The 13,637-nt window shown below is 44.7% G+C and overlaps 1 protein-coding gene across 5 annotated transcripts in view; it reads right to left on the bottom strand.

Moving 5' to 3' along the window:
• Positions 1 to 13,637, bottom strand: part of ISOC2 (isochorismatase domain containing 2) — a 447,375-nt gene that overhangs the window by 76,421 nt on the left and 357,317 nt on the right. For all 5 annotated transcript variants that reach the window (XM_075329341.1, XM_075329343.1, XM_075329339.1 and 2 more), the window contains one exon: positions 7,326 to 7,396. In XM_075329341.1, the coding sequence (XP_075185456.1) occupies positions 7,326 to 7,396 (71 nt within the window). The remainder of the gene's footprint in view (positions 1 to 7,325; positions 7,397 to 13,637) is intronic.

Below are 13,637 nucleotides of genomic sequence, written 5' to 3'. Positions count from 1 at the left end.
GTGCCCCTCATATTCTGGAATGAGGTTACTGCAGGTCACTCTGCCCTAAGTTGGACCAGGGCAGTGTGAGTGCAGTATTCTCAGATTACTGCACCCACCCTGCTCATGGAGAGCTTGCTCTTCTAGAAAATGGGGGATACGTTCCCTGAACGTGCCCCCCATATTCTAGAAGGTCCAGAGTCGGCGTTGGACCTCCAAAATGGATTACAGCGACTGGAATTTCTTTATTTTCAATAAATTGGTGAAAGAGGAATGTTTCGAGGAGTGTTTTTTCAAATACATTTTTTTTTTTTGTCTTTATTTTTTTCTATTACTGACTGGGTTAGTAATGTCGGGTATCTGTTCAGATGCCGTGACATCACTAACCCCAGGGCTTGATGCCAGGTGAGATTACAGCTGGTATCAACCCCATATAATACCCCGTCTGCCACCGCACCAGGGCGCGGGATGAGCTAGGGCGAAGCGCCAGGATTGGCGCATCTAATGGATGCTCCACTTCTAGGGCGGCTGCGGCCTGCTATTTTTAGGCTGGGAAGAGTCCAATAACCATGGCTCTTCCCACCCTGAGAATACCAGACCCCAGCTGTCCGCTTCACCTTGGCTGGTGATCTAATTTGGGGGGGACCCCAGGTTTTTTTTTTGTTTTTTTTTTAAAAAAACGCCTGGGGAGCCCTCCAAATTGATCGCCAGACAAGGTGAAGCTGTCAGCTGTGGTTTGCAGGCTACAGCTGTCTGCTTTACCCTAGCTGGCTATCAAAAATAGGGGGGACACCACGTCGTTTATTTTAATTATTAATTTTTTGGGGGGCTAAATACAAGGCTAGGCACCCTTTAGTGCCACATGAAAGGCACTAAAGGGCGCCAGCTTAGAATATGCAGGGGGTGGGACGTTATATATGTTTGACATCTATCCATTCATCCATTGTAGCATTTTAGGCTGTGCGCCCACAATCGGGATTTGCAGCGTTTTGGGCGCAGAGTGTTTTCCCTGCATCCATAGCGCTGCATTGTGCAGTAGAAGCACAGTGGAAGGATTTTTAGAAATCCCATGCCCAATGTGCTTCTTTTCTCCGCAGCATAAACCGACCTGTGGTGCAGCTTCCCGAGCCTCAGCATGTCAATTTATGCTGCGGAGACAAGAGTGTTCTCTGCAGGTAGCATAGAGCTCCACAGCGGCCTGAACCCAAATCGTGGGCATGGGCAGCTGCGTTCTCCCGTGGACAACACTCACATCTCTGCAGTAGGCTGACACTGTGTACTAGACGCCGTGTCGCTGGATCATGGCCACATAGCCTAAAAGTGAGACATTTGTTGCTACAGCAACATTTTTGTGAAGTACCTGTGGATTCAAAATGCTTACTATACTCCTGAATAAAATCCAGTTTCCAAAATGAGGTCACTTGTGGGGGGTTTCTGCTGTATAGGTACCCAAGGGGCCCTGCAAATGTGACATGGTGCCCGCAATTTATTTCAACTTTTCCAAAATTCAAATGGTGCTCCTTCCATTCCAAGCCCTCCCATTTATCCAAACAGAGGTTTTTGGCCACATGTGGGGTATCCCTGTGCTCATAAGACATTGGATAACAACCTGTTGGGTCCACGGTTTGTTGTTGTCTCTTGAAAAAGTAAGAAATTTGATGCTGAAGCAACATTTTTGTGAAAAAAATGAAAATTTTCAATATGGCAACCTAAGCTTATCAAATTCTGTGAAGTATTCGTGGATTCAAACTGCTCACTATACACCTAGATAAAAGCCTTGAGGTGTCTTGTTTCCAGAATGGAGTCACTTGTGGGGGACCGCCACTGTTTAGGCACCTCAGGGGCTCTCCAAATGCAACCTGGCGTCCGCTATTGATTCCAGCCAATTTTGCAGTCAAATGGCACTCCTTCCCTTCCGAGCCCTGCCATGCGCCCAAACAGTTGATTTCCACCACATATAAGGTATCGCCAAACTCAGGAGAAATTGCACAATAAATGTTATGCTGAATTTTTTCCTTTTACGCTTGTAAAAAAAAAAGCTACCTGGTTGAAATAACAATTTTGTGGTAAAATTTTTTTTTTTTTTTTCATGGCTCAACGTTATAAAATTCTGTGAAGCACCTGGGGGTTCAGGGTACTCACCAAACATTTAGATAAATTCCTTGAGGGGCCTAGTTTCCAAAATGGTGTCACTTGTGAGGGGTTTCTTCTGTTTAGGTACCTTAGCGGACCTGTAAATGCAACATGGTGCCCGCAATCTATTTCAGCCAAATTTGCTTTCCAAAATTCAAATATTGCTCCTTCTGTTCCGAGCCCTCCCATTTGTCCAAACAGAGGTTTCTGACCACATGTGGGGTATCGGCGCGCTCATAAGAAAGTGGGGAACAAGTTTTGGGGTCCATTTTGTTGTGTTATTTCTTCTAAAAGTAAATAAATTTGGGTTAGAGCAACATTTTTAGGTAAAATTTAATCTTTGCTTTTTTTCATTCCACATTGCTTTTGTTCATGTGAAGCACCTGAAGGGTTAATAAACTTCTTGAATGTGGTTTTGAGTACTTTGGGGGGTGCAGTTTTTAGAATGGTGTCACTTTTGGGTATTTTCTGTCATCTAGGCCTATTGAAGTCACTTCAAATGTGATGTGGTCCCTAAAAAAATGGTTTTGTAAATTTTGATGTAAAAATGAGAAATCGCTGATAAACTTTGAACCCCTCTAGCTTCCTAACAAAAAAAAATTTTGTTTCCAAAATTGTGCTGATGTAAAGTAGACATGTGGGAAATGTTATTTATTAACTATTTTGTGTCACAGAAATCTCTGGTTTAACGGTATAAAAATTCAAAAGTTGAAAATTGCTAAATTTTCAAAATTTTTTCCAATATTCAATTTTTTCATAAATAAACGCAAAAAATATTGTCCTAAATTTGGTACTAACATGAAGTCCAATATGTGACGAAAAAACAATCTCAGAATCACCGGGATCCGTTGAAGCGTTCCAGAGTTATAACCTCATGAAGTGACACTGGTCAGAATTGCAAAATTTGGTCTAGTCATTAAAGTGAAAATTAGCTCCGTCACTAAGGGGTTAAGTTTACGTGTAAATACGTTTAAATCTTTGATACACATAACAAGTCAAAGTCTGTAGTAGAAACAAAAGAAAGTCCCTTATCAAGGACGATTTTCTCAGTGTCACATATATACACATAGCGGTGAGAGTTGGAGGTCACAAAACCGCAAGTACGCAATTTACATAGTTGCATGCTAACTAGAAATGCGCTGCCTCACTCAATGAAAATGAATCAACTGAGTGAGGGCGGACACATCTACACTGTGTGAAGAATTATTATGCAAGTTGTATTTTAGATTTGGCTATCTTAGGAGGATATCTGTTTTTGCAGGTGGCAAATGGCATCTTGGCAGCTTCACGCTTGATTTTCCTCAATTCATGGGCAGTTATTTTGCACTTTTTTTGCCCAACATGCTTCTTGCAACACTATTGGCTATTTGCTATGAAACGCTTGATTGTTCGGTGATCACGCTTCAAACGTTTGGCACTTTCAAGACTACTGCATGCTTCTGCAAGACATCTCACAATTTTGGACTTTAAAGCGGGCTTTACACGCTACAACAAATCTAACGATGTGTCGGCGGGGTCACATCGTAAGTGACGCACATCTGGCATCGTTAGTGCTGGTGTAGCGTGTCACAGCTATTTGCGATTGCAATTGAACGTAAAACCGTTCATCGCATGTACGTCGTTCAAATCCTAAAAATTGCTTGTCGGGTTGTTCAATGTTCCCGAGGCAGCACACATCGCAGTGTGTGACACCCCGGGAACATTGAACAACAGCTTACCTGCGTCCCGCGGCTCCCGTCGGCAATGCGGAAGGAAGGAGGTGGGCGGGATGTTTACATCCCGCTCATCTCCGCCCCTCCGCTTCTATTGGCCGCCTGCCGTGTGACGTCGCGGTGACGCCGAACGTCCCTCAAACTCCAGGAAGTGGATGTTCACCGCCCACATCGAGATCGTATGGAAGGGTAAATACGTGTGACAGCAACTAATCGTTTGTGCGACACGGTCAACAAATTGAACGTGTCGCACATACGATGGGGGCGTGTCACATCGCATACGATATCGTATGCTGAATTGTATGGCGTAAAGCAGGCTTTAAGAGCCCGTCAAATCTCTCTTCTGACCTACTTTGCCAAAGGAAAGGAAGTTGCCTAATAATTAAGCACACCTTATATAGGGTGTTGATGTTATTACACCACACCCCTCCTCATTACAGAGATGCACATCACCTGATTTACTTAATTGGTAGTTGGCTCTCAAGCCTATACAGTTTGGAGTAGGACAACATGTATAAAAAGTATCATGTGATCAAAATTCTCATTTGTCTAATAATATTACACACAGTGTAGTTGGAATCTGGCCAGAAGTAAGGCAAATTGCATATGTTGTGGTTATATGACCGTCCACTCTTGCCACTGACAAGGGAGAATCCTAAAAGTATGCAGTGCACATGCTGTGAGAATTCAGAAGTCTGCAGTCACCTAAAGTGGCTGCAGACTTTCATCACAAAACTGGAAAAGCCCTTTGTCATGCCTGTGACCTTGTGGTTCGTGGTCAGTTTCCTTTGTTGCTGAGCCACAGCCTGGTCAGTCCCTGTGCTGATGGTGTTTTTACTTTTACCTTTGCTTTTCTTTCGATGTGGTTCAGTTATCAACTGTTCTCAATTGCTTGTTGTCGCTGTTGTATCACATCCCGGGTGGGGGTATTTATACTCTCCTGATTCTAAGGCTATGTGCGCACGTTGCGTACTGGTCCTGCAGAAATTTCTGCAGCGATTTGAACAGCACACGTGCGCTTTAAATCGCTGCAGAAACAAAAGCCAATTTCATGCGCTCTGCATGTAGCCCCTCCCAGCCCGTCCCATAGACAGAGCAGGAGCTGCATGCAGAGCGCACGAAAGAAGTGACATATCACTTCTTAGAACGCGCGCTTCGGGCAGCAGTCGAAGCGCTGCGCTCTAATACGCCACGTGCGCACGTCTCCTGCACAATCTCCATAGATTGTGCTGGGGACGCAGGACACATGCAGTTACGCTGCGGTGCAGATCGCAGCGTAACTGCATGCAATTACGCAACGTGCGCACATAGCGTTAACCTTCTTTGCTGGCTGTATTCTTTCCTATGTGATGCTGCTAAGGAGTACCAGCCCCGCAGCAAGGGATTTTCCTGTTAGGCAGACCAGTTTGGTATTTGCACTGTGCTTTCTCATTTGTCTATCCTACTCCTACAAACCTAACAATCAGAAGAAAGGTGGTTACCCTTGCTTGCAATTATTTCTCCTGCTTTCACTTGTGCATGTCTTTTATGGTTCTTCGCTATGGTTTCCTGTCTAGCTCTTTGTAGCACATTAGCAAACCTCTCCTCTGGTTCCTCAGGAGTACCATGAAACAACCTGGGTTTCCAGTTGTGTACCTAAGGTTATTACAACCTGTGCAGGAGCCACTAGGCTCCTGTGCAGCTAGAGATACTAGTCAGCTCTGTTTGCTGGTTTCAGCAGTCATCACATGACCACTCCACTCATATGCACTTTTACATACTTATGGTCATGTGACAACTAATGTTTCTCCCTGCTTCTCTGATTTTCACTGAACATTGAGAGAATTAGGAACAGCAGCACATCGGCACGTGACTAAGTGTGAAAATCACATATGAATGATTGGTCACATGACGACTAGTAAATCTGCTTGGAGGGGGAGGGTGCTAAACTGAACTCTTGCCCCAGGTATCAGAAAACCTAGATACACCTCTGATCTACGTACTCTTATTACTAGGTCAGTTTTATCATATATTGAACATGGTAAATAAAAAAAATTGTGGATTTGCACTTTTTTTTTTATTTACAATTTCACATGGAATTTTTTTTTTTACATGTTAAGCGGGCTTTACACGAGACGACTGATCGTGCGATGCATCGTCGGGGTCACGGTTTTCGTGACGCACATCCGGCATCGTACATGACGTCGTCTCGTGTAACACCTCCTAGCGACGTAGCATCGCTCACAAATCGTGAGTCGTGTACTCGTCGCTAGGTTTCATAAAATTGTTTAATTAAAATGGCGGCAGTTGTTCATCGTTTCCGTGGCATCACACTTTGCTACGTGTGACACCCCGGGAACGATGAACAGCCGCTTTACCTGCCTCCCGCGGCTCCCGATGGCTTAATGGAAGGAAGGAGGTGGGTGGGATGTTTACATCCCGCTCATCTCCGCCCCTCCGCTTCTATTGGCCGGCTGCCATGTGACGTCGCTGTGACGCCGAACGTCCCTCCCACTCCTGGAAGTGGACGTTCGTCGCCCACAGCGAGGTCGTCCGGAAGGTAAGTACGTGTGATGGGGGTTAAACGAGTTTGTGCGCCATGGGCAACTAATTGCCCGTGACGCGAAAAACGACGGATGCGGGTACGATCGATCGTGCTATCGCATAATCGGTCGTCTTGTGTAAAGCAGGCTTTACTGTACAATATGCGGCAGAATGACTAGTGTCATTCAAAAGAACAACTTGTCCCTCAATAAACAAGCCCTCATATGGCTATATTGACAGAAAACAAAAAGGTTATGGCTCTTGGAAGAAGGGGAGGAAAAAAAAAATGAAAATCTTCCAGGAGTGAAGGGGTTAAATTTTTACAACATTTGTGTGGGGGAGCCTGAATTAATAATCTTATTGGACCAAATATTACTCATAAACTGGTATTAACAGTTTTGATAAGTAAATAATGGATCTTTCAATATTCCAGACGGAGAATTATTAGGTGATTATGACAGCTTATATAGCTTTACTTACATGTGCAATTACACCTCAGTTAATGGGATTGATTGGCACTATTATATCAATGACCACTCATATAGTTCAACAATATAAGATTGTCATGGGATCCAACACTCCAATCATCTTTTATCACCTCCTTCATTGGCTGGATGTGAAGCTGAACATCACAGCTTCTTCACATTATATAGGGGCTACTGACAGGTACTGTAGATTAGCTCTTATACAAAAATTGTAAATCTGCAGTACCCAACAGTAGCCAGTTAATAGTGTTATGGAGCTGCAATGTTCAGCTCCGTAATTTGATTACATCCTGTCACCATTGAAGGTGATAACCGTAGATTAGAAGCGGTGTCGATTGTTGGACACCAACGTATGACTACCCAAGAGATCATCAATACAAAAAGTACTAGAATTCCCTTTCACAGTGAAAAAGGGTTAACAGTTTTCAGCTTCATGATTTTAATCTATATAATTGCTCAGTTATAAGAAAAGTATAGATTACACAAGCATTACCTACGGGATGAGCATGCATCAGCTACAACATGGACATCAAACTCTTTTTCCAGCAGGTCCAGTGTGGTACTCTGTGAAGAAAACCAACATGTACATTTCAAAATTAACAGAGATGTCACTGAGGGTGGAAGGTCTTGTGGAGAAGAGATGGGTCATGTATCCTTGGTGTCATTAGGCTACAGAATGGAAGCTGGCCCGATAAACAGTGGTTTTGACCCAACCCTATGTGTTACACCTACGAAGCCACCGACCTAGAATGCAGACCACCTCTGTCAGCAGCAGTCCCCTGTCTTTTTCAGCTGTCTGTGGTGCCCTGTGTGTCAGATCAAATGCAAACACTTACCACAGTGAGGGCAGAAAAGAAATTCAAATCCTCCCCTCCTCCACAAAAAAAATATAGTGACAGCTATTTATCTCAGAAAAAGTCACCAAGTATTCAAGTGTGTTGCCCTGTTTTCTGCTGATTGCTCTGTTACGCAGCCCTAGAAAATGAGGTCTGTGACCGTCTTCACCAGGGACTGTTACTACTGGTTGTGCAAATTAATTAGCATAGTAACACTGTCACTGTCACAGTAGTCAAAACATGAAAGGTGATTGTAAAAGGTACATTCTCTAAATGTGATAGTTAGTAGTCGAAACAACAGTAGGGGACACAAGGATCTGCTGTGGAGACACGGGGCTCAGTGGGTGCTCTCGTCCACTAAAACCCGCCGCCTTTAGAAAGACAGCGTGGCTCAGGGCTCATCCCAACTGAACGCCGGCCTCCTTAACCGTGGGCGTAACACTACTCAGACAACACAGGGTTAGGGAACCACAATAATTAGACTTTATTGGATCCCCAAACAATTAACGGCACATAACGCATAACCAGCAAAACACACAAATGTAACAGGCAACAGAGTCTCACCCTTCCGCTGGCTCACCAGGGATTTAGAATGTCCATGCCTCACAGGTTCCAAGCTGTCTGAGGTCTGCAAAGTCTGTAACAGGTGACTGAACTGTCCCAACCTGAGTGTCTTCCTTAGGTAGTCCTGGTTTGATGTTAAAATCCTGGCAGCCGGAGTCGAAATCCCTAGGCTGTGGATATGGTCTCCAACCGGATCCGGAGTCCCTAGATTGAAGCCATAAGATGTCCTGATCCTCCAGTCAGCTCCAAAGAGCTTAGACTGAATCCATCAACCATCAACAACCTGGTGGCTTAAAGAAGTCCTCTCTTATAGCCACAGCCCTCCCCCTGGACACACTGCGTCCTCATCCATTGGTTGGACAAGATTGCTTCTCCCATTGGACGAATTTCAAGCTACATGGACAATGCTCATTCAAATGATGTGCTTAGAAAGGCTGAGGGTGTACATGTAAACTGGGAGCCACTAGACAATGGCTACTAAGGTAATTACATTATCAATACACAACTACAATACAAGGGTTACTGGAAATGTCTGGAGAACAATAGTCTAGCTTTCAGTGGCCAACACAATTACATTGAGTCAACAAGAGTCTTGTAAAAACAATGAGGGACCCCCAAGTTGGGGGTTACTTGGGGAATAGTGATCACAAAATAATAAGTTTTCATGTATTCTTTAGTAAGATGTATAGTAGAGGGGCTACAAGGACACTAAACTTCAGGAAAGCAAATTTTAAACGGTTGAGAGATGATCTTAGTGCAATAAACTGGGATGATGTACTAAGTAATAAAAGTACACAAAGCAAATGGGAGACTTTTATGAGCATCCTGAATAGGGCTTGTGCAGAAAATATACCCTATGGGAACAAACATGCTAGAAATAGGAGGAAACCCCTATGGCTAAATAGAGCTGTAAGGGAAGCAATAAAAGAAAAACAGAAAGCCTTAAAAGAATTAAAGAGGGTAGGTAGTGATGAGGCATTATATAATTATAGAAAATTAAATAAAATATGTAAAAAGCAAATTAAGTTAGCTAAGTTTGAGACAGAGAGACTCATTGCGAGAGAAAGTAAAAATAATCCTAAAATATTCTTTAACTACATAAACAGTAAAAAACTGAAAAGCGATAGTGTTGGCCCCCTTAAAAATAGTCTTGGTGAAATGGTGGAAGGGGATGAGGGTAAAGCCAACCTGCTGAATGACTTTTTTTCTACGGTTTTTATACAAGAAAATGCCATGGCAGATGACATGACCAGTGATGCCATAAATTCACCCTTGAATATTACCTGCTTAACCCAGCAGGAAGTACGCCGCCGCCTCGAAATCACTAAGGTTGACAAATCTCCGGGCCCGGATGGCATACACCCCAGAGTACTACAGGAATTGAGTTCTGTGATAGATAGACCATTATTTTTAATCTTCTCAGATTCCTTAATAACAGGGTCGGTACCGCAGGACTGGCGCATAGCAAATGTGGTGCCAATATTCAAAAAGGGGACAAAAACTCAGCCGGGAAATTATAGGCCGGTAAGTTTAACCTCTACGGTTGGTAAAATCCTTGAGGGTTTCTTGAGAGATGCTATACTGGAGTATCTCAAGAAAAATAACCTTATGACAGAGTATCAACATGGGTTTATGAGGGATCGATCCTGTCAAACTAATTTGATCAGCTTCTATGAAGAGGTAAGTTCAAGCCTGGACCAGGGAAATGCAGTGGATGTTGTGTATATGGACTTTTCAAAAGCTTTTGATACGGTGCCACACAAAAGGTTGGTACATAAAATGAGAATAATGGGGATAGGGGAAAATATGTGTAACTGGGTTAAAAACTGGCTCAGTGATAGGAAACAAAGGGTGGTTATTAATGGTACGTACTCGGACTGGGTCTCAGTTCATAGTGGGGTACCACAGGGGTCAGTATTGGGCCCGCTTCTTTTCAACATATTTATAAATGACCTTGTTGGGGGCATGCGGAGTAGAATTTCAATATTTGCAGATGATACTAAACTCTGCAGGGTAATCAATACAGAGGAGGATAATTTTATATTACAGGGAGATTTATGTAAATTGGAGGATTGGGCTGAGAAGTGGCAATTGAAGTTTAATGTAGATAAATGTAAGGTCATGCACTTGGGTAGAGGAAATAACATTTATGATTATGTACTTAATTGTAGAACACTGGGTAAAACAGACACAGAAAAAGACTTGGGTGTATGGGTGTATGGTAAACTTCACTTTAGTGGACAGTGTCAGGCAGCTGCTGCCAGGGCTAATAAAATAATGGGATGTATTAAAAGAGGTATAAGTGTTCATGAAAAAAATATAGTTCTACCTCTGTACAAGTCACTAGTGCGACCGCACGTAGAATACTGTGTACAATTCTGGTCACCGATATATAAGAAGGACATAGCTGAACTGGAGAGGGTGCAAAGAAGAGCGACCAAGATTATTAGAGGAATGGGGGGGCTGCAATACGAAGACAGGTTATTAAACTTGGGGTTATTTAGTCTGGAAAAACGAAGGCTTAGGGGAGATCTAATCACAATGTATAAATATATGAGGGGACAGTACAGAGACCTTTCCAAAGATCTATTTACACCTAGGCCTGCGACTGGAACACGGGGGCATCCGCTACGTCTTGAGGAAAGAAGGTTTAATCATAATCACAGACGAGGATTCTTTACTGTACGAGCAGTGAGACTATGGAATTCTCTGCCGCATGATGTTGTAATGAGTGATTCACTACTAACATTTAAGCAGAGCCTGGATGCCTTTCTTGAAAAATTTAATATAACCAGTTATGTATATTAGATTTTATGACAGGGTATTGATCCAGGGAACTAGTCTGATTGCCGGATGTGGAGTCAGGAAGGAAATTTTTTCCCCATTGGAACTTGTTTGCCACATTGGGGTTTTTTGCCTTCCTCTGGATCAACATGTTAGGCTACGGGTTGAACTAGATGGACTTAGAGTCTCCCTTCAACCTTAAAACTATGATACTATGACTTCTCCCCCATCTATAGACAATCTATCATGCTGTCTGGCTGGATTTTAAGAAACGTTAACCCATGAGAGTCCATGTCGTCACATTCCTCCCCCTTCTTAATATTAGCCAGACATGATAGGCTTCCGATCATCCTTCTCCTCTTGACGGCATTGTCCTTTTTAATGGTGAGGTCAGCAACAGAGGCTCGCATCCATACACCTCCCCCTGATTACCTCCCCCAAGTTGAGCAGCCATATTGTGGACAAGCATTAAGGTGGGGTCCATGAGTTGGGCCTGCACAAATGTCCCACTATCAATCCTCCCCCAGTCAATAGCCACAGTGTGGTTAGGCTTACTCACGTTTCTTGGCTCAGAAGTGGATGATGGAGACCGGGAATGCAAACCATCCCTGGAAAAGATGTTAGAAAGATCCACATCAGGGTCCTGCTTGGCTTGGAGGTGGGTGATGGCTGCTTCAAACTGACTGGATAGTCCTTGTCCTAGGTCATTCTCCAAAATGACTGGTGTGAGCAGGTAATTCACAATCCTTACTTTCACTTCCCTTTGAGTGGTATCCGAAACAACAGGCTTTGTGGGGCCATCTATGAACCCCACTTCAACTTCCTCCTGGCTAGACCCCAAAACAACAGGTGTGGGGAGGCTGTCCATAAACTCCATATGGACCTCTTCCTGGTCAGACCCCAAAGTAACTGGTGTGGGGATGGTATCCATAAGCTCCACATCAGCCTTGCTCTGATTAGTCTCCACAATGACAGGTGTGGGGAGGCTGTTCACAAGTCTCACATCAACCTCTCCCTGGTCCTTTCCCGAAATAACTGGTGTGGGGACGGTGTCCATAAGCTCCACATCAGCCTTGCTCTGGTCAGTCTCCACAATGACAGGTGTGGGGAGGCTGTTCACAAGTCTCACATAAACCTCTCCCTGGTCCTTTCCCGAAATAACTGGTGTGGGGACGGTGTCCATAAGCTCTACATCAGCCTTGCTCTGGTCAGTCTCCACAATGACAGGTATGGGGAGGCTGTTCACAATCTCCACATCGATCACTTCCTGGTTGGTCCCCAAAATACCAGGTGTGGGGAGGCTGTCCTCAAGCTCCACCTCGACCTCTCCCTGGTCGGTCCTTAGGTCCAACTGCACACATGCCAGAGGGACGTCTGAGCGCTGGCCCTCAGCCAGGGTGATGGATAATTGGGAATCTGGTAAAGGGTCTTCTGGGGAAACAATAACTGGGCTAACCAGGGTGATGGAAGATCCCGAGTCTCGAAGTCCCTGAGCCTGTATATCACCGACCTTGACCGTCTGGATGTGGGGATGGAGGTTGGCTGGTGTACAGTGTCTGGCCTGCCGTAGGGTGTGGACTGGATAAACCACTTCCTCAGCTATTGGTGTTTCTTGGGAGTAGCATTCCTCAGGTCTCGTTGGTTCATCTCGGCATATGTTGACTGGTTGGACTGGCAGATGGGCTCCAAGCATGCGGCCTCTTTGTTTTGGTGCAGCTTCTGCTGGGTAGCGGGACCATCCTTCTCGACCGGCTGGTGCTAGCAGTACGGCAGCTGGAATCCCATAAACATATTCCATAACCCAAGCCCTCTCTTCTCTTGAGGATCTAGGCCCCAATGCATCCAACAACGCTGTGGCTTGGGCCAATTTGGACAAAGTTGATTTCCGATTGTCACTAGATCCATGATGTGGCACATAGTTTAAATCCTCAGGGTCAATATCGGCGGGATCCTCATCGTCCTCTGCATCATTCTGGGCATCCCAACGGACTAATTTCTGGATCAAGGCTGACCGAGTCTCAGCGTTCCAGTAGATAATCTTTCGCCTCTGGCACATATCCTGTAGCATCCATTTACTGCAGCGGTCGTAACTCCTCTCTTGTCCTTGTCCCATGGCTGAGCTGGTGGGGTTGGACATGGCAGCGTCCGAAACCTGAATGCCTCCCCTATGGCCTGCTGAGTATGCTTATGTGCCTCCCTGGTTGTTGAGCCCTGGACGGTGTCCGAAAACACCAGTCCGCTGCAGCTCCCCTGGGTAAACCAGGCTGAGTAGTATCCCACTGCTGCCACCAATTGTGGAGACACGGGGCTCAGTGGGTGCTCTCGTCCACTAAAACCCGCCGCCTTTAGAAAGACAGCGTGGCTCAGGGCTCATCCCAACTGAACGCCGGCCTCCTTAACCGTGGGCGTAACACTACTCAGACAACACAGGGTTAGGGAACCACAATAATTAGACTTTATTGGATCCCCAAACAATTAACGGCACATAACGCATAACCAGCAAAACACACAAATGTAACAGGCAACAGAGTCTCACCCTTCCGCTGGCTCACCAGGGATTTAGAATGTCCATGCCTCACAGGTTCCAAGCTGTCTGAGGTCTGCAAAGTCTGTAACAGGTG

The sequence above is a fragment of the Anomaloglossus baeobatrachus genome, chromosome 11 (genome assembly GCF_048569485.1).
Source record: "Anomaloglossus baeobatrachus isolate aAnoBae1 chromosome 11, aAnoBae1.hap1, whole genome shotgun sequence".
In the NCBI taxonomy this organism is placed as follows: domain Eukaryota; kingdom Metazoa; phylum Chordata; class Amphibia; order Anura; family Aromobatidae; genus Anomaloglossus; species Anomaloglossus baeobatrachus.
Note: the sequence above shows the minus strand (reverse complement) of the source record. Positions and strands in the feature narration are given on the sequence as shown.